This window comes from Carassius auratus, chromosome 10 (assembly GCF_003368295.1).
Source record: "Carassius auratus strain Wakin chromosome 10, ASM336829v1, whole genome shotgun sequence".
NCBI lineage: Eukaryota > Metazoa > Chordata > Actinopteri > Cypriniformes > Cyprinidae > Carassius > Carassius auratus.
This window is the reverse complement of record NC_039252.1, coordinates 6,485,330-6,511,798: the sequence shown is the minus strand read 5'-3', so window position 1 is coordinate 6,511,798 and position 26,469 is coordinate 6,485,330. Positions and strand designations below refer to the sequence as shown.

Genomic DNA, 26,469 nt, shown 5'->3' with positions numbered 1-26,469 from the left:
ACTCAACCCTCTCCTTGTCTCTGTTTAGACTCAGACTCAACCCTCTTCTGGTCTCTGTCTAGACTCAGACTCAACCCTCTTCTGGTCTCTGTCTAGACTCCGACTCAACCCTCTTCTGGTCTCTGTCTAGACTCAGACTCAACCCTCTTCTGGTCTCTGTTTAGACTCAGGCTCAACCCTTTTCTGGTCTCTGTCTAGACTCAGACTCAACCCTCTCCTTGTCTCTGTCTAGACTCAGACTCAACCCTCTCCTGGTCTCTGTCTAGACTCAGACTCAACCCTCTTCTGGTCTTTGTGTTGACTCAGACTCAACCCTCTTCTGGTCTCTGTCTAGACTCAGACTCAACCCTCTTCTGGTCTCTGTCTTGACTCAGACTCAACCCTCTTCCCGTCTCTGTCTAGACTCAGACTCAACCCTCTTCTGGTCTCTGTCTAGGCTCAGACTCAACCCTTTTCTGGTCTCTGTCTAGACTCAGGCTCAACCCTCTTCTGGTCTCTGTCTGATGACAGAATGACAGAACTTAAAATTTTTGAGTGAACTGTTTCTTTTGAATATTTCTACAAAATATTGATTTCGTGTGAAATGTCTCTTAGAGATAGCAGACATTATACCATAATCCACACGCATACATTTAAACAATGATCAATGAATGGCTTTTTCAAACAATGATGCCCAATAAATAATAAATGCGCATAACATTTCAGTGGCTAACACTGTAATAATATTAATAATAATGCATGTACTATAGATTCCAAGCACCTTGGTTATTCTTAATATATATTAATATATATATTGGAAGAGTCTGCTATATAATGATCATACTGTAGAGTGTGGTTTCCTCAGTGTGCTAAAAGCTAGTGAGAACCGCCTCTTCTGTACATCGTTACAGGACTTGGGTAATTGTTTTCCTGGCTTGGAGAGAGTTTTGATTGGCTGACATCGAAAGTTACCTGAGGTGGAGTTGTGACTCAACGTGAACATTCATCCACAAGCAGTGATTAACAAAAACAAACAGACTCTGAACAGATGATGAGTGATTACAATTACAGGGCATAGCTAGCTCTTATGAATAGAACACATGAATACAGAAGGCTTTCGGCTGCGTCTCGCTGCCTCGATTGACTCCTATAAGGGCAACTCTACCTTCTACCTAAGGAGGATGGTGGATTCTTGGCAAGGTCCCATGGAATTAGAACATGAGGAGAACTGGTGTTTTCAGCCCGCCTCAGTTACCGTTTAGCAGCATCTCAGGTCCTGGACTGGGTCGCGGAGGGTCTCCATGCCTGGGCAAGCATGTCCTCATTGACATCTGTCCCATACTGAGGTCTCCAGGGGAGAGGGGCTTTCTGTAATACCATAAATCACCATAAGAGAAATAATAAATTACATCTCTTAATAATACATAAACAAGCTTATCAACTTTTAAAATGGGAGAGAAAATTCTTCTTAAATTAAATGAATGTTTTATGCATTGAAAATTTAAATACACAAAACAAGAAATCATAAGGCTATTGTAAGAATAAATTAAACTTGTTTTATGGTTTCAAATAATTAGACATGCTAAAAGACAGAATTTGGTAAAAATGAATATAAGGTAAATATTTCATAGGGCCATAAACATTTAATTATTTTTTTCTTTTAATAAATTTATGTTAATTGTTTACAGTAAGTTTCATGATTTGAAGTAATTAGACATTTTAGACTTTTTTTGCTATTTTTATACAATGAAACATGTTTGTACTATTTTTTTGTGCTGGGTTGCAACATGAAGTCTGTTGCAAAACTATCATAAAGCAAATACAGTGTTCTGTAGGTCAGTTCACACCACATCACACACAATACAAAACCATAAACTGAAAATATCGAAAAAAAATTAAAACTTCTAAACTATAATAACCCTATTTTTTTATTATGCTCTGTAGTGAATAAGTCCACAATCAGTCAGCAATTCTGGACACAGTATGTTATTTATATTCGGCATTGCAGCTATATATTGTGATCAAAATTGGCAAAGTTTTCCTCTCTTTCCACACAGTTGTTGTTTGAGTAACTTGACATTGTGCTGATGCTTACATAATTACTACAGCAACCAATGTACTGAAGATTCACTGGATATTGACTTCAAACAAACTGATCCAATTTCATCACTAGCAAAATGACAAGCGAACAGTCAGCCCCAAAAATAGGGCTTCGAACACCAAATCAGATTTGTTTGCAGTATCAACAAAGTTCTGCTTACCTTATCTTCTTCATAAGGTGGGTGTCCATTCTGTCAGGCAGGTTGTTTTCCAAATGAGAACTTGCCACTGGATTACTGAAGACTGTAGAGAGGTGGCTGTTTTTGGACCGGCTTTGCGTTTCCATAGAGTCCTTCAGATTACATACACGTAAGCAATTAGGCACTAAACAACCCAATGCAAATCAAGGCTTTCAAGACTAAAAGTTACCTCAGAGTCGCAGTCCTGTGTCTCTGTGTCCTCCATGTGCAGAGCGGACAGCTCCAGCTCGATGTCTCTGTCAGGATCACTCTCCGTCCCATCCTTACCCAGCAAATCTGTGCCCTGCTTTGACCCCCTGCATAAGGAATCGTGCCTTACATGCAGCCCTGACATTCCCAGCTGATCGCTGAAACACACAGAAACACACTGAGCTCTGAAATCAAGCCAAAGCTAGGAACACAAATCAATCGGTTCTGTTGTTTGGTGTCCTCAGACTAGAAACTCAGTATTGAGATCAGGTGAGAGGTGTTCTCCCACTCAGAATCTGCCCTATGAGTAATCATCATTGACACCAAAAACAACGTTTTATTATTAGAGCACACAACAGGGAAAAATAGGAGATTTTTGTAGGTTCATCTGTAAGCTATAAACGAAATGGCTAAGAATCATGGTGACTAATAATAAGCAGTAAATTAGGAATTTATTGAGGGAAATGTTGTAACTAATATATAAGAGTTTATTTTAAAGTGTTGCCAAAATCATCTTTATAAATAAATGTAAGAAAAAGGTATGTATGTTTTATTTTTTTAATAAAAGTATATATATATATATATATATATATATATATATATATATATATACAAATTTATCATGTTTTACACAAAATTACACACACACACACACACATTGAGCAGCAAATCAGCATATTATTATGATGTCTGAAGGATCATGTGACACTGAAGATAGGAGTAATGATGCTGAAAATTCAGCTATTTTAGTACCACAGTAATAAAAGACATTTTGCAACATATTAATATAGAAAAATAGTTATTTTAAACTCTAGTAATATTTCAAAACATCGCTGTTTTTACTGTATTTTTGATCAAATAAATGCAGCCTTAGTAAAAGTAAAAGAAACATCTTCCAAAAAACGAATAATGAATCTTTATAAATAAATGTATATATTAAATAAAATTGTATATGAAAATATATTATCCTTATTAAAAACTCAAAAGCACGTTAGTTTTGCCCTGATATCGACAACAGAGGTCATTTAAATAAGTGAAAAAGTGATCACTGGTGCGAGAAACAATGATTAAAATTACTATTTAGATTTCAGAACAAAATACACAACGATGGTGTAGAATATTGTACAATAATTTAAGATCACGAAATGAATTCCAAGACATTATATATAACTAATCATACACATTTGCTCATGATATTTGTAGATGAATTAGCAGGCAGATATGGACTTGTGGGTGTTGAGGAGACTATGAAATGTAAGCCCTCTTTGCAGTGTGTAAGAGCTTTGCAAACACAAACGAGAGGAGTTATGTTCCGGCTGCTGCTCTATTTTTAGAAGGGTACAGAGGACATCCAGACGACTGTGGCGGGATGGGGTGGGGGCGAAGACAGGAAAACACTGTGAAGACTACTGCTACAATGCTCCTGACAATCCAGTAAAATTAATATACAAGTGACATTAATCATAATTTGTACATGCATGACTTCTATATGTTTGCTAAGGTGTTTAGAGTGGTTACTCGGTGGTTGTTTACTGGCTCAAGTCAACAGGACCAACCCCCAAGTCTCTATATATTTCAGTCTCTATATACAGTATGGAACAGATGTCTGTTTCAAAGTAAGTCTATGGGATTTTTGTTGTTGTTGTTGTTTAACACTAAGCATTTTCATTTAGAAATAAAGTTTCTACACAAGATGTCTCAGTTTGAACTGGTACCTTTCTAGAAAGCTGGAGTGACTAGAAGAATCAGATCCACGTGGGCCCCATCTGAGGTCACTGTGACCAATATGACAGCGATAGTCTGTTAAGAGAATGGAAGATGAATCACTCTCAAAGCCAAAGAAGTTCAGTCAAAAGCATAGAAAGCAATATGAATTCTAACCTCTGAAGTTGATTGATGTGGTGCCGGCGCACCCCTGTGATGCAGTAGCTTGGACCGGGTCAGTGGTGTGAAAACCAGTGCGGGACGCCCGAGAGATGGCTCCCCATTTAGAGATGATGGGCCCCTCTCCAAAAGGAATGATGGGATCTTCGTCTTTCAGTCGCCTGTAGGGCTCGAACATGTGCAGCCACTGTTTGCCGCCACTCTCCTCGTCCTGAGGACAGATAATTAGGAATCGTAACACATTCACACTTAAGAAGCACTGCTTTGTGAGATAAACTGGTCACCACATTACGGTGAAGTGACTCCAGTTCTAAATGCTACACATTCATTTTGATTGTTTGAAAGAATTATTATAGTGTTACAGGGCAACTTGTACCTGTAGCTCAAACTGTTAAATGTGGTGTGCACATTTGTGGTATTTTAATTAAGTTTGAAGGAATCATTTTGAATATCTTACTGAGCAACCAGTGTAAGAGAGAATCAGTGTGAATGTGTCCTGAAGTGACTCCATTTGTACCATCTGTACATTCATTTTTTTCATTAATAAATAGGTAAGTGTTATAAATTAAATCTAGCCATAAAGCAGTGTGTACAAAGCAACTTCACTTGTACATGCTACACATTAACTTTTAATTCAGTTTGAGAGAATTAACAATAATGTGTTACATATATATGGTAACAAATTAAGATTTTAATATATCCAAAGTGACTCCACTTATGCTACACATTTATCTTGATTCAGTTTGATAGAAATAATGGGAATATGTTACTGATTAAGATGATTAAGTTTGCATCATTGTGGAGTCTATCTGAAGTGACTCCACTTGTACTCTCTACACGTAAATTTTTTATTCAATTAATAGTAATGTTATATCGAGCCTGTCCTCCAACAAAAAATGACCATATAGGTCGTTTGTGCAAGCATTTATTACGACCTATATTTACGTTTTAAAGTTAAGCACCCTCTAGCGGGCGTAAAAATAATGACAGTATCGCGTTGCGTCTGTCGTCATGAATTGACATATAACGTCATTACCAATCAAAAATGCACATTTATTTAAATACAATTTGTGGGCGTTTTACACCGATCTCACAGTATTTCCTACATATTTTACTAGGTGGCTTATTAGTTTGAATGACCACACCTAACCCCACCCCTAAACCTAACCCTCACAGAAATCATGCTAAATTATGATTTATTGAGCATATACATTTTCGTGCACATCCATTCCCTGGGATCGAACTCATGATAGCATGATTACATATCAAGGTATAACGCAATAAACTACTAACTGAGCTACACGAAACGCAAACCAAAGGGCAAATAAAAGAGTACAAAACATTAATATGAAAACGACCTTTTGCCGATAGGGGCGCAATTGTAGTATACGCTCTGATGGGTCGTATTTCAGGGATTTGCACAAACGACCTATACAAGCGTATTGGTTGGAGGACAGGTTGGTTATATCGTATGCAAATTTAAAAGAAAATCAGTGTGAAGCTTAAATGACTTCAGTTTGTACCCTCTACATGTTTATGTTTAATTCAGTTCAGTTAATTCAGGATCAAAAGGAAACTGTTGAAAGAATAATCACATTTAAAAGTATTTCAGTGTAAATTTGATCTAAAGTGACTCCACTTGTACATTCTACATGTTCTTTATTGATTCAATTTAAGAGAAATAATAGGAATCTCATAAAGAATGACCTCATTTAAAACTATTTCAGTGTAAATTTGATCTGAAGTGACTCTATTTCTACCCTTATGCATTCACTGTTGATTCAGTTTGAGGAAATCAACAGGAATCTGTTAAATAATAAGCAAATTTAAAAGTATTTCAGTGTAAATTTGATCTGAAGTGACTCTATTTCTACCCTTATGCATTCACTGTTGATACAGTTTGAGGAAATCAACAGGAATATGTTAAAGAATAAGCAAATTTAAAAGTTTTGATGTGTTAATGTGATCTGAAGTGACTCCACTTCCACCATATTTATTCATATTCATTTTGGCCTTCAAAGGAATCAATAGAAATGTGTTATTGAGTAAGCCAGTATGAAAGTAAATGAGTGCAATTGCATTGTGAAGCGACCGCTTACTAGCTGTTTGGAGCAAGAATGGGTTGACAAATGGTGGGGCTCTGACTCAAATGGGCTGATGGTGCTGCAGGACCAGGGCGAGTAGTGGGCTAGACTCTCTTCTCCACCATGACACTTACAAGTCATACGCCCACCACCTACACCCTCAGGATGCTAAAGGAGGAGAAAGAGTGAGATGACAACATTCTATCTCACACCCACCCGTGTGCAACAGGCTGCCAGATTCAAATAAATGGGGGTGGAAAGAAACAATGTAAAGTGACTCAGCCTCCATGGTGCCAAATCTTTCTCTGAGAGTTCATGCGTTTCAAAGCGCTTGTGCGCACACATACAATTTTCAGGACAGAACTGCTTCTTGCTTTGGATTTTCAGTTGCTGAGCAACAGACCCACTTAAAATAGCTTAACACACCTCAGAAGGGCGACAGCAGCTTCGGTGCCAAAGTTAATAATCAAAGATTAAACAAATCCCAAGACCTCTAAGAACATCATATTGGTGGGCCGTACCTCTGGACACACATCCACAGTGAAGACCGGCGAGGATTGGGAGGGCCTGTTCATGTTGCTGTGGTGATGTACCCACTGTTCCTGTTTGTGGCGACAGAGTTCCTCGTTGTACGCATCCTATACAACAGATGGAAAATAGCTTTTAACTTCTCCATTCTCATGATGACTTAGTCACCTAGTTTATATTTAAAAGTGAATGTGAAATTTCTGAGCAACAGTGTGAAAAAATTGAATTAAGTCATTTTAAATGTTTAAATACATGAATGTAGGCATCACAGTATTAGTGTACAGTAAGAATATTTATATTTATATTTATTTTAAGATTTGACAAAGATTTCCTTTGAAATTTAAAATTGTAATTTTAAGTACAGCTCAAATCAAATAATATACAGTATAAATATGTATGAAAAAAATGAAAATATATATATAAAAAAGATTACATTATTTTATTATTATTATGGTAACACTTTATAATAACTGCACACTATTAATCATTAATTAAGCATTAGTAAACAGATAATTCATAATTTATAAAGCATTAATAGAAAGTAATAATCAGTTTATAAATACAGATATAAATGCTTTATTCTTGATTTAAAAGCATATCTATAATGTGTAATTTCATACTTTATTCATGATCAGTTTATCATTTCTCAATGAAGTATAGCATTATTTACAAACCAGTTATTTAGGAGTTGCCAGTGATTCATAAGATCACAAGAAATGTAGTAAATTCAGGTAGTTATAAAGCATTTAGTAGTGGTCAGTTAACTATTTATCTGAGATCATCTAAAGTGAGTCTAGTTATGCCTTGTAAAGCATTTATAAAGGATATTTAAAGGCTCAGTTATCTTCTAAACAAAAAATGGAAACAAACACAACACAGTGATACAGAACATAGAAATATTAACAGCCTTTAAATCTCATTTGTAAAAGCTTTACAAGGCATAAATAGTCCTCACTTTAGATGAGCTCACAAAAATAGTTAACTAACAACTACATATGTTTTATAACTACCTGAATTAACCCTGAATTACAGTAGAAATACATGTTAATAAACCCTTTATTAACACTATAAGTAACTATTACTATATGTCTGAATAAAAAGATGTATGAATGCACATTTAAATAGTTTATTAATCATTTACTTACAATTTCTAAGTGATTTTATGAACCACTGACAACTCCTTAATAACTGGTGTGTAAATAATGCTATACTTAATTTAGAAATTATAAATTGATAATTAATAAAGTATGAAAAACAATTATTAAATACATTATAGATATGCTTTTAAATCAGGTATAAAGCATTTAAATCTGTACTTTTAAACTGCTTATGAATGTCTATTAATGCTTTATAAATGATGAATTAACTGTTTTCTAATGCTTAACTAATGATTATTAGCATGCAGTTATTATAAAGTGTTACCATTATTATTATTATAATTACAAATGAAACTGCCTTGGCAACTAAATAAAATAAAATAATTTGAAGTTGAAGTAAAAAAAATTACAAAAACTAGAACTGAAAAAAAGGTTATATTAAAAAAATCAACAAAAATAGTTGCCTTTGCAGTTATTTTTATACTTTTTGATATTAGGGTTTTTCTTTTTTTATTTAGTTCTGTGCTGTCTAGTTCCTTGTGTTTTGACCTCCTGCCTTTTAGTTTAGTTTAGTTTAGTTTTAGTTTTCCCCTTTAGATTAAGTGCTGAAATTACACTTAAAATTAAAGCACAATAAAAACATAATAAAAATGTGAACTAAAATAAAAATAAAATACTATAAGTGTACATAAATAATACTCAAATAACACTGTTGAGATTGACTACAATATCAACAAATACTACTAATAATAAAAAATAATCTATAATACAAACTAACTGCTAATGCTTTACTGATATTTCAGCTAAGTGATTTTAGACCAATTGTCCAACTTAACACAACAGACACCTAGTGAATAAAACAGTTTTTGCTGCAATAGTTGCAAGTAGTTATAACTCAATATAAACATGGAAGAGAATTTCCAACTGAGACTGAATGAACCTATAAGACATGAGATGGGAAACCTGCCCTGTGCATTGGCGCTCTCTGCTCCACGGTGCTGCAGTAGGGGCTGTCCAGCGAGTTGAAGCGCTCTCGGAGGGGCGGCTGGTAGACGGTGGAATGGAAAACCTCTGGAGGGAGAGAGTTACTCCTCCCACCATCCCTGGGATACAGCGGCGGCCTCCACACGCGCCGGCTGTCGTAGACCGGGGTGTACATGCTGTGTGCATGGGACACAGAGGCGTAGGTCGAGGGTGGGCCGTACGGGCCGGGGCCTAATCTGTCTGCAGGAGGAACAGGGTACAGAGGCCCCAATGACGGGGGTAACATGGACTCAGGGACGTTGCTGGAACGATGGAAACGAGCGTTGCATGACTTGTGAGGAGAAACTGTGGAAAACAGACCCGAGTGAATGTAATGGAAGATTAGATGTGACAGGAGAGCGATTCAGGATGTCACTCACTGGCAGGTTGGTGGTAGGGTGACAGGTCATATGGTGTCTGGTCCTGAGAGTAGTACATCTTAGGAGGAGCTCTCGTGAGGACAGGCCCGTGTTTGAGGAGACCGCAGTCATCCTCTGTACACCCCCCGAAGCTATCACAGATGACTGGCTCTGACTGATGGGATTTCTCAAAGATAAAGAAGAAATAATACAAATTTCCATAAGAATCAAAAGTGGGCAAAGAGATTCTTACAAAGACATTGCATATTCATATTTCTAATTTATAATAATAATAATAATAATAATAATAATTAATAAAGAAAAAACACTAATAAACAATGATATTATCACTTTCTTTATGGACTTAATCTTACATGAGCAATGTTGTTTTTACTGCTGACCTACATATTAGTCTTCTGCATCCATCACTCAGCTTCAAGGCTAATTCACTTTTGTTGAAGTTTAATGATAATTAATGAATTTTCTATTTTCTAAGGAGAAAAGTACTCCCTCCTCAAATAATATACATATTATTAAGAAAAATTCGCCCTAGACCCTTTTTTGTTGTTGTTATAGGCCACATTCACACTGTTGTTTGTATGGCTTACAAACCATTTTTCACTTACAAAACTAAATAAAATAAAATGGAGAATTATATTGTTATATAATAACAATTATTTTATTATTTGTAATAACCATCATCATCATCATTATTATTTAATTAAATATCAATGAAATACATAATTAGAGTAAAATACTGTTGTACAATAAAATAAAATGAGTATTTATAATAATAATAATTTTACAGAGAAACAATTACTGAATGAAAAATAAAATAAAGAAATATATTATAACAATTATTATTATTATTATTATTATTATTATTAATAATAATAATAAACATATTTTGTTCATATGTTAATAATTAATCATTATTATTAAATGAAACAAAAAAAGAAAGGAATACATTACTAGAGTAAATCAATAATATAATATTGTCCTATAAAATACAATAATGGCTTTATAATAATAACCATAATAATTTTACAGAACAACATTAAAACTACAATAGTAATATATTTGGTTGGCTAAATATCTTGGCATTGAAAAGTTTGCATTCAAATGCCCTATTTTGCAATTGAAATGGAATCGTTATCTGATTTTTTGCTGAAAAGTGTCAAATTTATGCACCAAAGTTGAATATTCAAGGCAGGACTTTATTTGAATGTAAAAGTATGAGCACACTTACTGTTCTAGGATGGCAGCAGGCAGTCCGTTCGCACTACTGGGGAGCGTTTTGTCCTCCTGGTGGTCTCCTCCTCTAGGGATGAGCTGAGTGAGAGACACGTCCTCTGGGACGTCTTTCCCTTGGTTCTTCCCCTCTGACCCTGGGACTGCTCCTTTGGTGCCGGTTTTAGGCAGAATCACTGGAACTGACGGGAAGGGTCTCACCGCCCCACTGGCTTTCCTATTCCTCATTCTGTACCTGAAAGAGACAGAAAGATGCGGAGGGAACGTGAGAGAGGAGGGGAGGAAATGGGGTGACGGCAGGCTGGATATGGTCATCAAGTAAGTGTGTATGCGTGTGAAAGGGAAAGAGAGTGTGTTCTCACTTCTCCAGCTCCTCTTGCGTGTGGGCAAAGGTGCAGCTGGCCCCTCTCGGACAGCCGCCCTGCTGCCGTAAGTCCCTGCACATACTCGTCTTGTACTTGCTGTTGGGCTGAGCCTGAGAACGAGGAGCAGAACACTTTAAACAACATTCATTGATTGACTTTCCTGATAAAACTGACCAGCTGTACTTTAAGTGAGGTGGCATGAATGTATTCAGGAGAACAGAGTTTATGCTGTACCTGAGGGCTTTCATTGCTCTTTTTGCTGAAGTTTTGGATGAATTCCACCAGACCGTGGACAACAACCTTCACAGCCAATAACACGCTCTCCAGCTCTGTCCAGGACGGAGCGGCCGCATCTACAAACACACACACGGGTTATTGCTATGTAATCTGATTGTGTCTGCACCTGTGTAGAAGTGTGAGTGTGTGTCCGCACCAGGGTTGTGGTCGATGCCGGCCAGCCGCTCGAGAGGAGCTCTGAGGCTGTTGAGGTTGGCTGGGTCTCCTGTTCTCTGCAGGATTATGGTGAGCTCCTGCACACTCTTTGCAAAGGATTCTGGGGATTGAAGCTGTGGCAAAATGGGAAGGACAAATGCAATCAGAATAGACAAAACATTCCAAAGACATTCAACAAAAAAGTTTGGAATAATTATGATCTTTGATTGGAAAGCAGTCTTATTCAGGTGCTGGTCATATAATTAGAATATCATCAAAAAGTTGATTTCACTAATTCCATTCAAAAAGTGAAACTTGTATATTCTATTCATTCATTACACAGAGACTTAAATATTTCAAATGTTTATTTCTTTTAATTTTGATGTTTATAACTGACAATAAAGGAAAATAACAAATTCAGTATCTCAGAAAATTAGAATATTGTGAAAAGGTTCAATATTTCACCTGGCGCCACACTCTAATCAGCTAATTAACTCAAAACACCTGCAAAGGCCTTTAAATGTTCTCTCAGTCTAGTTCTGTAGGCTACACAATCATGGGGAAGACTGCTGACTTGACAGTTGTCCAAAAGACGAAAATTGACACCTTGCATAAGGAGGGCAAGACACAAAAGGTCATTGCAAAAGAGGCTGGCTGTTCACAGAGCTCTGTGTCCAACCACATTAATAGAAAGGCGAAGGGAAGGAAAAGATGTAGTAGAAAAAAGTGTACAAGCAATAGGGATAATTGCACCCTGGAGAGGATTGTGAAACAAAACCCATTCAAAAATGTGGGGGAGATTCACAAAGTGTGGACTGCAGCTGGAGTCAGTGCTTCAAGAACCACTACACACAGACGTATACAAGACATGGGTTTCAGCTTCGCATTCCTTGTGTCAAGTCACTCTTAAACAACAGACAGTGTCAGAAGCGTCTCGCCTCGACTAAAGACAAAAAGGACTGCTGCTGAGTGATCAAAGCATAATTACTACAGTCTTCAGTTTCACACGATCCTTCAGAAAATCATTTTAAGATTTAATATGATTTGCTGCTCAAGAAACAATTCTTACTATTATCAATAGTGAAAACAGTTCTGCTGCTTCATATGTTTAAGGAAACCATGATACAATACCATTCAAAGGTTTTTTGTACAAAAAATTAAGCAAGAATGCAACTAAATTGATCAAAACTGACAGTTAGGACATTTATAATATAAAAAGAATTCTATTTCAAATAACAGTTGTCCTTTAGATGTATCATGGTTTCTACAAAAAATATTAAGCAACAAAAAATTGATAATTCGAAATGACTTTGCCATCACAGGAATACATTTACAATTTCAAATACAGAAATCAGTTATTTTAAATTGTAATAAAAATTTCCCAATATTACTGTTTTTACAGTTTTTTTTTTTTATCAAATAATTGCAGCCTTGGTGAGCATAAGAGATTTATAAAACTGTTTTTAATATTATTATTATTATTTATTAAATTATTTATTTACATTAATTTATTTAATTATTTAATTATATTTATTTTATTTTTGAGATGTATGCAATATGCACGCGGTACCTTGTCTATGATTGACTGCATGTGAGATTTGTGCATGAGATCCCCGTACAGCAGAGACGACCACTGCTCCGGTGAGATGCGCAGCCCCGCTTCCATCGCGATGTGAACGATCTGAGCGTCGTGTTCACGGCGCAGGGCTTCGTAAGTGCGAAACTCCTCCTTGAGCTGCATGAGGGAGGAGTCTTCATCACGTTTGGTCACCTGTAAAAGAGAGCAAGAGAAAAAAGAGTTAATTCGATTTTCTCATTGCCAAGCACTTTATATCCACATGATATCACATTACGACAGGCTTAACACATCAGATCACTCTTTTCCTAGTCGACACAGATGGAGTACTGAGAGTAATGGCTGTTAAGTAATCAGCGGTTTTGGCTCAAAGGCTCTGACCTTAAAGCAGGAGGCGCGGTACAGCAGCTGAACTACATGACCGATGCTGGTCTTAGACGCCTGAGGGAAGCGCACTTCCAGTTTCTGCACCACAAACAGCACCAGAACCTTCCTCGAGAGAGCCGAGCCGTCCTCCAGCGCCAGCAGCACCAGCTTCAGAGCGTCCTCCTGCATGGCTGGGACACATATGGACAGAGACACACAGCTAGTGCTGGGCTCGAGCAATGTGTGCTCGGTCAGACGAACAGATTCATGCTCTGGATGTTCTCAGACTAGAAAACTCAAAATCAGATCAGATGGGAAAATCCGTGTTTTTCCTGTCAGAATCTGCCCTATGAGTAATCATCATTGACAGCCAAACACGTGCATTAAAGGAATATATTTCGGATTATTTACAATTTGTGACGGACAGCATTATCAGCTAGACTATTTAGTCTAAACAAAATATTAAAAATGGTTGTATTAAAAGAAATACGAAAATAAATGAAACCATTTTGTAAATATAGAGATGCAATATACAGAATCAATTTTAATACCTATCTGAAATTATACTGAACAAAAACTATTTAAAAAAAATTTATACACAACCATTTGAAACATTGAGGTTGATAGTTTTTTATGTTTTTGAAATAATTCTATGCTCTCCAAGGTTGGATTTGTTTAAAAAAATACAGAAATATTATTATAATTTAAAATAATTGTTTTGTTTGTAACATATTTTTCATTTAATTTATTCTTGTGATCAAAGCTGAATTTTCAGTGTCACATGATTCTTGTCTTTGATGTAGAGAAAGTTCCAAAGAGCAACATTTATTTAAAATAGAAATATTACATAAATATCTTTGCTCTCACTTTGAATCAATTGAATGCATCCTTGCTGAATAAAAGTATTGATTTCTTTAAAATATATATATATTTTCAACTTCAAACTTCTGAATGGTATTAATATATTATATACTAATACTAATTACTATATACTAATTGAATAATTAAATAATAATTAAAATCTACTAATCTACCGACAGACTTGATAATGAATAATAAACTATTTCTTTTTTCCCTTGTTGTGTTGTGTAAATCTCATTCACTGCCATTAGATTTTTTATTATGTGTTATCTGCATTATACTCTGCTCTCTAGATTTCACTATCAGCTCTGGCCTTTGAAAAACATAGTTGACGCTTTTAAAAGAAGAAATTTACAGCTCAGCACAAAATGTTTGCAGTAAAGTCATCTAATTGTCCTTCTGAAGTGGAACTACTCCTCTAAAGGTTCTGATAATATGTTTCAGATATAATTCCAGAACCCTGCTCTTTTATGTCACATCCTTTCCACTCTTCTTCATAGTAATCAGATTAAAATTTTTCTGGTCATGACATGAATTGTTGTAAATAACCCGAAATATGCACAAAAAAAAAAAGCAGGTATATATCTTTAATGATGTTAATAAAATGAAGGAATGCAATGCAAAGACACTCACCAGGTCCTAGAAACTGACAGCCGCGGGCCCGCACAGCGGCCCATAGGTTTGCAGAGAGCTGCTGGGAGTTCTGGTGCTGCAGGATCAGTTCAGTGATGGTGCGCTCACCCAGAGATCTGCACGCCCGGACCGCCCTCATACGCCCCTCCTCCTCGACCAGCTGGCAGTTCACCAGGGTCACCAGCTTCCTCTGCATGGGTCTACTGAGCGTGCTCTGACTGAGGCTCACTACACCTGTGTGGGAGAGGAAAATACACACTTACATTTATACACACTGTATATATATTATAGGTATAGTTATACATATAACTTGTGCTGTATAATAATAATATCCAATAATAATGAAAATGCATTATATTATATGCCCATAAAATGTAAGTTATTCGGACAAAAATACCCTGAATGAGTTTCTGTCTTATATTTATATCATATGACATAGTTAAGGGATATATCTTTTTTGTCGAATAGCAGTCACTTGAACAAATGTAATAAATAAATGACTCAATAAGTCACTTACCGCCACCTGCTGGGAGTTTTAATTTCTTATTTAGAGTATAATTTCATTTAAATCTAATATGAGAAAATATATATATTTGCCGCTGTAATGAACACCATAGCGAATACAAAAATCGGAAAGACTTTAAATTTATTTAAATATGTTTTACAAAGTAGCCAGCTGCTTTATTTATGGAGTTTCGAGGGTAACGGCTGTATTTTCTGCAGTTTAGCTCCATCTGCTGTCAGAGAGTGAAAGTGCGCTTTCATCCAGAGCGGCTCCCACGTGCTCCGCCATGCGCTTCTCATCTGTGCTTGTTTACATCAAAGTGCGCACACGTCTTTCACACAGAATACATAACATAGGTGTTGTGCATTACTCATCCGAAGCGCGCAAACCCACGCATCAGAACATGCGCAAATATAAGCTCTCTCTGAAGTATTGTGTTTAAATGGACAAATTCACACAAAAAATATAGTCAAAATGCCCGTCTTGGTAAGTATCCTACAGCAGACATAGCCGACTGAACGTAGGCCACTTTATCTGTGCATTCTCTTAAAGTGACAGTCTTTACATTAATCAAACAGCAACAACAAATAAATCACTCACTGCTCTTGGTCAAAAAACTTTTGTAACTTTAATAATAAAGAGCAATCTTTAATTTATACAGTCCAATATGATTACTTAATTCAATTTCTGTACCTAAAAACTAATGCTAGACCTCCCTAAAAAAAAAAAATAAAAATAAAAATCACAGTTTATTATTTTTTTGTATCTTTTTTTTAAGTATAGTTTCTCCATAAACATAGCACATAACAAACCGTACCGGAACCGAAATTTTCAAGTTTAATAAATATAATGTTGCATCAATTTAATTATTTGACATGTCACACAATATTGACTTTAAATTATGCTTTGGGGATCATTTCTCAGCCAGATTTGATGTGTGATTATTCCATTTATCATTTATAATGAGTATTATATATGTATTTACAGTTGAACCATATTAATATATTTATTATATAGATTATTATATTGTTGGTCTGAAGTCAAATTATCCCTAATGCCTTTAAATGGCCTCTCAGATAGTTTTTCCAGAAGTTTATCTACTAATTCACTATATCCACAACTAATCCTACTTCCAGGAGCTGCTAAATATCTTGAGGGTAAAAGTCTCAGTCTTACAGATACACCACAGCTTAATAGTGGAGGTTTGGCAGAGGAGCTATTATGATCTCAAAGCTCAATGAGTTTAAGAGCTTTAGCATTCCTCTAGTCCTCTGTGAGGAGTAACTTTTATTGTTACTCCAATAAAACACTCAATTGAGCCCTGAAACTGACTTTTCCACTCACAGCAGCTGAGACCACGAGTGGCCTGAAGCGTTATTGCTCCTGGTGTTTTATTAGCCTACAAAGAGCTGTTCTCATGTTTAACACAGCGGGAAATTATTCCATGAATAATAAGTAACACCAGTATCTGAAATGCAATGATGTTTGAAAATGCAACAGGTAAGATATAACGTGCCTTTTGGTTTCATTTTACTTTTATTAAACATTACAAAACATGAATGTTTATTGTAAAAAAAAATATGTTTCACTCCATTTCATTGCATGTATTGCATATAAAATACATACACATTTTTCTCATTTCTGAAGTGGCCTTTGAGTTTCTATGGTTGTTTTCTTTTGTTTGTTTTTTTCTCCACTGACGCAAACATCTGCAACCACAGACAGATAAAGCACACTTCCCCGCTGAACAACAGGAAATGCTGCGCTATTCAAACGTGAGCTCATTCAGCCGCGAGCCCAACCTCTAATGCAGCACTCAGTCATTGTTGTTGATGTACCTGTAGGACTTTCTTTACACACTCACCTTTTCCTCCACTGACTGGTTTGAGATACAGTGCCAGCTCCTCCACACAGATCCTGCACACTTCATAATGTCTTGTGTCTTCAACACTGCCCACACTCACAATCTCTCTCTCCGGAACCTGCAGAAAAACAACCATTGGCAGATATGAAACCAGCAGAAGAGTGCTATTTATGACATTGTGACGTCAATGTTAAATAGCTTAACAATTACTAGTGAAACTTACAGTTTCTGTTTGGAATGAAGCAGAGTGAAAATATTTTTATGATAAAGGCTGTCTCACAGACTTTTTTAATGAAATTAATGCAAAAAAGTTTATATCTCACTTCTTTTTTATATTCTCAATTCTGTTTTTGTCTGTTTTTGACTGTATAAACTTACAGTTACCATTTTTTATTTTTTATTTAGTGGCAAAACAAAAAAAAGTGTAAAATTGTCAGATTTAAACAGAATTGTGAAAAATAAACTAAATAAATGCTAAACAAAAACAAATTGAATTGTGAGATATTGCATAAATTCTGATTTGTAAGATATAAACTCAGAATTGTACAACAAAAGCCCAAACTTGAATTGTGAAATGTAAGATACATTTTCTGGGGGGATATATAATTAGAATTATAAAGATATAAACTCAGAATTGTACGATACACAAGATATAAGCAGAATTCTGAGAAAAAACTATGTAAATATGTAATATGTAAATATAATTCTGAGAAAAAAACTCAGAAATGTAGGATATAAACTTAAAATTATAATATATATCCTAAACTCAAAATGGCAAGATATAAACTCAAAGTTGCGTGATACTAGGTGAACTCAGAATTGTACGATAAACTTAAGTTCATATCTTACAATTCTGTCGTAGTCTTGCAGTTCTCCGAAGAAAAGTCATAATTAAGGTATAAACTATAATTTTTTTATTTTGTGGCAGAAACAAAAAAAGTGAGAAATAAACTCAGAATTAAAAAATAAACTAAATAAATTCTAAGAAAAAAAATTTGGATTGCAAGATTCTGTATAAACTCAGAATTGCGAGATACTGTATAAACTAAGAATTGCGAGATAAAAACTCAGAATTGAATTACAAACTCAGAATTCCAAAATATAAACTCAATATTGTGAGATATATTTTTAGGGGGAATATATAAGTAGAATTATAAAGATATAAACTCAGAATTGTATGATAAACACAGGATATAAGCAGAATTCTGAGAAAAAAACTCAGAAATACAGGATATAAACTTAAAATTATAAGATATATCATAAACTCAAAATGGCAAGATATAAACTCAGAGTTGCGCGATACTAGGTGAACTCAAAATTGTACGATAAACTTAAGTTCATATCTTACAATTCTGTCGTAGGCTTGCATTTATCAGAAGAAAAGTCAGAATTAATGTATAAACTCACAGTTACCTTTTTTTATTTTGTGGCAGAAACAAAAAAAGTGAGAATTAAACTCAGAATTGAAAAATAAACTTAATAAATGCTAAACAAAAAAGTTCTAATTGCATGATTCTGTAAAAACTCAGAATTGCAAAATATGAACTCAGAATTGCGAGATACTGTATAAACTAAGAACTGCAAGATACAAACTCAGAATTCCAAAACATAACATAAACAATATTGAGAGATATAAATTGAGAGTTGCAAGATAGAAAATCAGAGAAAAAGTCAGAATTGAGAGATTCAAAATTGAAAGACATAAATTCAGAAAAGCAAGATAAACTCAAAAGTGAGAGATGTAAAGAGAAGATAGCAGAATTCTGAGTTTATATCTTGCAATTCTGTCTTTTTATGTTAACCTGCAATCCTGTCGTTTGTATTTTAGTGTACTTTTCATTTCAGTTCATTTATTGTAAAACTGTATAAAATGTAGTTTTGAGCTGCACAGCCCAGAAAGACAGCAACACTGGATATCCTGAGCTATTCGAAACCTCAGAAGCAATCGTATCAATCATATCAGCATGCCCCACTCACCGGCGCCCCCACCAGCTGCAGGAGGGCACAGTTGACAGGCAGCACATCAATGTCAGTGCTAATGGCCGTCTGGTCAAAAGGACAGGCCTTGCGGTGCAGTTTGTGCAGGCAGGTCTTGCAGACGGTGTGCGAGCAGCCCAGGCTGATGGGCTTGTGGCTGCAGGCGTCAAACTCATTGTAGCAGATGGGGCAGGATAGAAACTCAGTCCATTGAGCTGCCTGCACCGGCATCCTGTGACCTCCAGGTGGAACAATCACGCTCAGGTAGATCGCATGACGCCTCACCCCGGCGCCTTAAACACACCTGAGGAGAGAAGAAGACATTCACTAATCATGCATATGCACAATTTTATGTGTGCAATCTACGTACAAAGATTTTCATGCAAAAAACATGCTTCATTTGCATTAAAAGGGTTATTGTGGTTGAACTGGTTTGAGCACATGTACTTGGCCTTGCTCAAGAATCTTGCTGTGTGTTCTCAGGCAAGAGCTCTTCTTTAGAGTTTCATACATTTGCTAAGATTGGCGAAAGGTTGTGCGGAGCTTTGGGCGGGGTTTTTATGCAAATGGCTAACTTTAGGCACACAGTTGTTTATTAAAAAATCTCTAAATTCTTCAACATTAGAACGAGGTTTTAACAACAACTTCATGTGTGGAATCATGTGCTAGGCAGAGTCATTTGCTCGATTCGTTAAAAGAAGGGATTCGTTTGACTTATAAGAGTCATTTGTTCGTGAATCAGACTACACAGGTGGTGCTGTTTGTATTTGTTTGTAACACATTTTTTAGATTGTGCCAGTTGCTCAATTCATAAAAAATAAAAAAAAGTTCATCTTTTTTTTTTTTTTTTTTTTGTGCTAGTTGCATTAATCATTAAAACATCCAATTCATTTAAATGATAAGAGGCATTTGTTTGTGAATCAGATTACATAGGTGGCACTGTTCGCTTTTGTTTGCAATTTGTATTTCATACTGTAGGTAGCGCTCTTTGTTTTTGTGTATAATGTGTTTTATTTTACTTGTTCCAATTACTTCATATATTAAAAGAACAAGTTCATTTGACTACATTTCTTTGTGAACGGGACTACATAGACCATGCAATTGGTTTTTGTGTATAACATTTTTGTTGTTTTTACTTGTGCCAGTTACTTGATTCATTTAAGTAACCAATTAATTTGACTGAGGAGAGTCATTTCTTCATGAATCGGACTACATAAATGGTGCTGTTTGGTCTTGCATGTAGCAAACTTTTTTTTTTTTACTTGTGCCAGTAAGCAAGAACAACCTAGCAACAACCAAGAATCCCTTAGCAACCACCCAGCACTATTCAGACACCACAGCACTCATATTTTCTTTAAAAATATTCTTTCTCTCTCATTTTCTCTCCCTCTGATGTCATTTCTTGTCACCGTCACCTCTCAGCTCTAGGAATAAACTCTTGCACTCAGACTCATTCATGTTCCTCACATCTCCATTCACTCCACCCCTCCCTCAATCTTTCTCTACATCCCTTTACTTGTTTCTGAATTTGTGCTCTTCGGAGACTTCCTGTAGGACAGAAGATGGAGCAGATTAAGAGTAAAACAGCCATCAACACAGCGTGGACTGAAACCCCACACTCCACAAACCCCAGAAAGACAGTCAAGGAGAGAAACGTGTTAAAAGGACAGCTGGAAATGGACTTTAGCTTCACCAGCACCTCATGGATGGCTCTTGCCCAAAGGTGTAAAATTACAGCAGCAAAAGAAATCATTCATTCCCCTACTTGGACACCACACAGAGCTTCAGCTGCTCTAGCACCTGCTGTCCGAACCCCTCGACTGATGTTTGCTCTTCAGGAACTTCATACCCTGACAGAACTACTATGTCATGCAAAGTTATGCAAGGGCCCATGAATTTGTCAGGCAAGAACTCATGCCTTTGGCCATGTGGGCACTACTTTCTTTCAGTATGTTTTATTAATCAAACCCTTAAGTACAACAAAAACACAAACCAAATTTATTGTAAAGGCATGCAAATTAATGTCGGTACATCTTAACTGTTAAGTAAAATAAAAACACCATATACAATATTCAAACTAAATGTGTAAGTTTATTTTAAACGTAAGACTGCATTTATGCGCAAACTTAAACAAAGAGCAATGTGGAATATAAACAGCATTTAAATACTATTCTAAACAATTTGGCATATTAAATGCAACATGATGCATTAAGAAACACCCGAAGTAGACAGTAAGTTATTACACATGCATGAATCATGTATGCAGCTACGCACCATGTAAGTGAGCGCGCGCGTGAAACATCCACAGCATCGCTCGATTCCGCTCGCGCGAGTCATATTCCCACGCTGCTGCTGATTTTAATGTCGCGTGGTTCAAAAAACGTGTTCGTGGGGTTTGAAGGCAGTTGCGGTGGTGGGTTTCGGGGCGTGATTCAGTGATTCACGGTCACGAGGATCATCAAGATGCTCGAGGGAATTCGGTTATTTACACGCCCACTCCACGCGAATCACGCGAGTGAACATCGACGATACGCTCTACAGTACAGTGAGGGCGTGTGTGAGTTATAGATGTTAATACTGATGTAATTACTGATGTATTAATACAAACATGGAGCTTTTATAAGTTGCTTCACAAAATCCATATCAAGTACCGTTTGACAGGTTGGTTATTAAATGACGCAGCAGTGACGTTATAATAGCTGGGTTTTTAAATATTACAGGTTTTGTTGGAACTGAACACGTCATGTGTGGAACGTGATGCAAACAAAAAAAAAGATCACTTCAAGCTCATAAACAGGAAATCACTTCACTGTCTTATGACCATGTGACTAGACCACTGCAGAAAATAGAAACTGGAAAATGTTTGCAACTATTAACATTATTATAATTTTTTTTTTTTAAAGTATGAAAAAAAAATACAGTGAAGCATAACAGAGATAAAAGCTCAGGGGAAGTAAGACTACACACTGCTGAACTTGTCATCTAAATATTTCTCTGAAGTCACATGAGTACTATACTAAGGCATACGTATTTAGAGTTGTTTCGATCCTCTTACATCTCAAACAACATCAAAATATTAAACAGACAACAACTTAGCTCAGGAAAAAAAAAACATAAAAAATAATCACTAACAACACAGTTTGCACCTGGCGCCATGATGTACTAGTCTTGATGGATGGTCCCTTGTGTTTCATGGAAAGCACTTAGGCTACTCCAAAATATGACAGGCCAAGAACCTGAACCCTAGGAATGCTGAGGGGTAATGGGTGCAAATGTGCACTTGAGTATATCTTTAGGTCACTGTGACCCCAAAGTTGGAACATCCTGTCCTTGTCATTACTCTCTCTTCTTACGTCTACACACATTCACTATTTTGCCCCACCAACAGACACACATTCAAATAGCCAGCAAAAGGAAATCTGCACTCCTTACATTTAATTTGCAATGCCAAAACTGTATATAGAGTTTTAAAAAAATTGCTCACCAAAGTGATGGGTCAATTTCTAAACTCCTGTTGACTTCTCAACCACTGTTTTCACTGTAGAAATCACCTGCAGGCAGGCTGTGGTCTGAATATCAGCAAGAACTTATAAAAAAAATACGTGTTTTCTCTAAACGTTCTGAAACAAGTAGTAACGGAAAAACGTTCAACTAATACGTTTCAGGAGAAAAAAAAAAATCTGTCAAAATGGAAATAAAGTAGAAACTCCCTTAAAGTAGTAACCTCCATCAAAGTAACAACAGTGCATTAGCACTTTCCATTCCTATAATGAAACTGAAACTATTTAAATGTATTGGCTTTTGTCTGGAAATATTGTGTTTTCGTATAATGTCTCTTTCAAACGTGAAGAAATTAGAGCATTGTGATTAGTATCTGTGGACAATGAACACTGTCGTATGCTTTGGGTGGATCGAATGAATGAAACGTGCAAGAATCAATTGTTCTTGAGACACGGAAGTCTGTTTGAGCGCGAATTGTGCTTGATGGTGTTGTGCAACTTTACTGACAGCTGCGCACCTATAAACTTATTCTAGTGCAGATAAACTTCATCTTCTTACAGCGTGGATCATTTAATTGACTGATCATTGATCATATATAGCCTACATGATCAATTATTCTTGGCCATGCGTTGTAATAGACATTGAAATAAAGTCAGTAAATAATATTTGATGTAATATTTAATGAATGCACAGCAGCATGGAGACCCCAAACGTTAAAGGCATTGGAGATAATTCTCGCGCAAATAAATAGCTCTGCAACAAACTTGTAAGCGACATGCTGTTGCTCATGCATTACTGTCCATTCGCGAGCTATTTGCTTTCAAGGGAAAAGTTTGAGAAAATATTTTTTATTATAAGGATGGTGTTGCATGATGATTTCGCGCACATCTCCGAGCAGCGCGCGCCACACCAGCAGCGATCCTCAGTGATAGCCTACTTCTCAATACTGTCAAAGTCGCGCGACTTGCACTTACCACAGGCGACACAGAGTATCATCATAACCGTCCATAGTTTAGATGCACTTCGCCATCAAGACCAAATTCTTCATCGCATTCAGTTATTCGCAGGTGAACCGAACTTGGTTTTCCCGATTTTTTTTTTCTTTTTTCTTTTATTTCGTCCGGACATCACATAAAATCATATATGTAATTTCCAGAGGTGTGGGAGCGCATCCCCTGACAGCGCGACATGTTCAGCATGAGCAGGTACACTCCCATGACCGTCAGCGAATATACCAAAACTACTATGACGAAGACCTCTGCTTGGATATTAAAAAGCCAAGCCTCTGCCATTGGATGACAACAACCCGACGTCTGCGCTAACTAATCAATATTCATGAGCTGAGCCTTCACCTTTTATAGGCTACTGTTAGTAAAAGGCACAAACCGGTCACTGGGACGGTATCCTAAGTTAGAAAAGCTGAAAGATACATCGTTGCTCCTTATTTACCCCTCAGTTGTACCTATTAGTAACTTATATGTAAATATTAGTACTTTAAAAGCAGTCAACATATGCAGTGTCAATAGGCTACATGCATAGTGAAAAGTACTTTTTTTTACAGTATTTTTATTAGACAATAAGTTGGGTAGGGATAGAATTGAATCATTAAATGTTACTGAAGATTGTAATTTGTAATTATACTTGAGGTAATGAGACTAAAATTGGTGTAGTTGTTTATTCGAATGACAAGGTGTGGTTGTTGTTAATTATTTAATTAATGCTGTGGGTTTGTTTGTTTATTTAATAATTATTTTAAAACATAGGCCTATTTAAGAACCAAAAGCATTTATGCAAAAAAAAAAAAAAAAACGAGACTTTTGCAAAAATAACTTTTTTTTTTTGATTTGTCATTTATCTTTTTTTAATTTCTGTTATTATAAGTAACAGCTTACTTAGGGTGGCAGATGCAACCAACAATTGCATTTTTTCATTTTCCTCATCAAATATAATAAAATAATAATCGATGAACCTTCAAATCCGCAGTGTTTCAGAATTATGATCACTATCCATTCCTAACGATACCCAGCGCTGCTCTCCAAAGTTACCAAGCAACCGTCTTATTCCCTAATTAATATTCATCAGCCAGGCCTTCGTCATAGTAGGATTCGAAACATCAAAGATCCGTCCAGCAGCGAGAGTCAGACTCGATATCACTCCGCTGCAGATGCTCGCATCCCGAACTGAGCTGTGGATGCGCTTGTTTAGACTCCAGATGACTCGGTTAAATCCGGAAACTGTGCTTTATTTTTTCAACAGAATGAATATCACAGAGAATGTTGTTGTTGATTATTATGCAGGGTACTATTTTCATGTAGGGGGCAAGGATAAAGATGTAAAGGGGCGAAGCCGGAACAAGCCGCTTTTCGAGGCGTAGGCTGCATGTGTTTTAAAGAGACATAGATGTTTGATTTGAACGACAGGGGATCATGTGGATCTGTTTGTTCACGCACCTTGCTGAAAGAGGAAGTGTAATGAGTACCGGATCGATTACTAAACTTGAACATCTTGAAATGCCCCACAAAGCTTAGATTTCCCGGGTTTTACAAAGACCATCCTCGTGGGAATCTGCTGTATAGACTTTTGCCATTGAAAGAATCCTTTGAGCAAAAGGCTGTTTTGCAGCCATAAGGCTCAGTCTATGCAGGGACTCTTTCTTTTTAAGGAGTGAAGTCTTTAAAATAACGCTAAAGTTCCTCATGTGTGTGAAATTAAGCTCAGACTTTTGTTTCTGCGCTTCACTGATGAGTTGAGATCTCTTTCATGGAGCATTAGATAAAGTAGCAGGTGTATTGAACATAACTGTGTGCTTAAATAGACTTGGCATGGCTTTAACAGTTTATATAAAATACTGCACAGTACTGGGGAGATGTGTGATGGTATAATGTAATATATTGTAACATAATGCTATAATATATGTCATAAAATGATTTATTTGCAAAATTATTTGATTAAATCCTGACTGATATAATATGGTATTTTATGTGAGTGCGGCCTAGTGCAGCTTAACATGTATTTTGCATAACTATTTTAGTTCAGGATATTCATAAAGGTATTTTTGGGAAGGAAAAAAAGTAGACAAAATACATTAACGTTCCCTTGCATTTAAAATCACAAGGTTTGCCTTTCAGACTGTCACCAGGTTAACACGTTCACCCTCATTCACTCACTTTTCATTTGTATTATAGTAAAACGAAGTAAAGTGAGAGAGACATTATTGATAAGGACGCTGGAGACACCATCTGGCCATAAACAGACACTGCAGTCATGTTGCACTCATTTCAATATTTTACTGCTAAATAGTTCAAGTTTTGTTCTTTCAGATTTCAGTGACAGTAGTTTATTTTGTTTTTCATACTTTGCCTGAATCTAACATGCATCTTTCAGTTTCGTGCTCTTTAAATTATTTGTAACATTTGTAACGATTTGTAACAATGGAAGGTTCTTTAAACAAATAGCTACAAAAATAGGTACAACGACTAAAGGTGTGTGTGGGGGGGGGGGGTGCTCTGTTATGAAGGTTGAGAGGAGGCTTTGAAAATGTTGATCCAAACCTCAAGAGGTCAAGATAAATATTGTGTGAGCTATTTTATTTCTAAAAAATCTAATAGGCCTGACAAACTAATTTAGGACTGTATGGTAAAAAGAAATAAAGTTTAATTAATATTTAATTAATGTTTTAATTTTTAATATCAAAT

General features: G+C 36.1%; 1 protein-coding gene across 1 annotated transcript; it reads right to left on the bottom strand.

The window, feature by feature from the left end:
* Positions 1–415: 415 nt before the first annotated feature.
* Positions 416–24,040, bottom strand: LOC113109448 (roquin-2-like). The gene is made up of 19 exons (XM_026273015.1): positions 23,749–24,040; positions 19,274–19,577; positions 17,297–17,414; positions 14,928–15,161; positions 13,449–13,624; positions 13,062–13,262; positions 11,493–11,625; positions 11,294–11,412; positions 11,057–11,169; positions 10,693–10,929; positions 9,461–9,630; positions 9,029–9,390; positions 6,958–7,074; positions 6,452–6,604; positions 4,350–4,563; positions 4,184–4,268; positions 2,449–2,626; positions 2,241–2,371; positions 416–1,347 (listed from the first exon to the last, which is right to left on the bottom strand). The coding sequence occupies exons 2-19, from the start codon at positions 19,502–19,504 to the stop codon at positions 1,227–1,229; spliced, it is 3,093 nt and encodes a 1,030-aa protein (XP_026128800.1). The 5' UTR covers positions 19,505–19,577; positions 23,749–24,040; the 3' UTR covers positions 416–1,226.
* Positions 24,041–26,469: the final 2,429 nt, after the last annotated feature.

Coding starts and splice junctions, on each gene's coding strand:
- LOC113109448 (XM_026273015.1), bottom strand. CDS start 19,504: ATGCCGGTGCAGGCAGCTCAATGGACTGAGTTTCTATCCTGCCCCATC. Junction 15,162..17,296: donor ACCAGTCAGTGGAGGAAAAG/GTGAGTGTGTAA, acceptor TCTCCCACACAG/GTGTAGTGAGCCTCAGTCAG. Junction 11,413..11,492: donor CGGCATCGACCACAACCCTG/GTGCGGACACAC, acceptor GTGTGTTTGTAG/ATGCGGCCGCTCCGTCCTGG.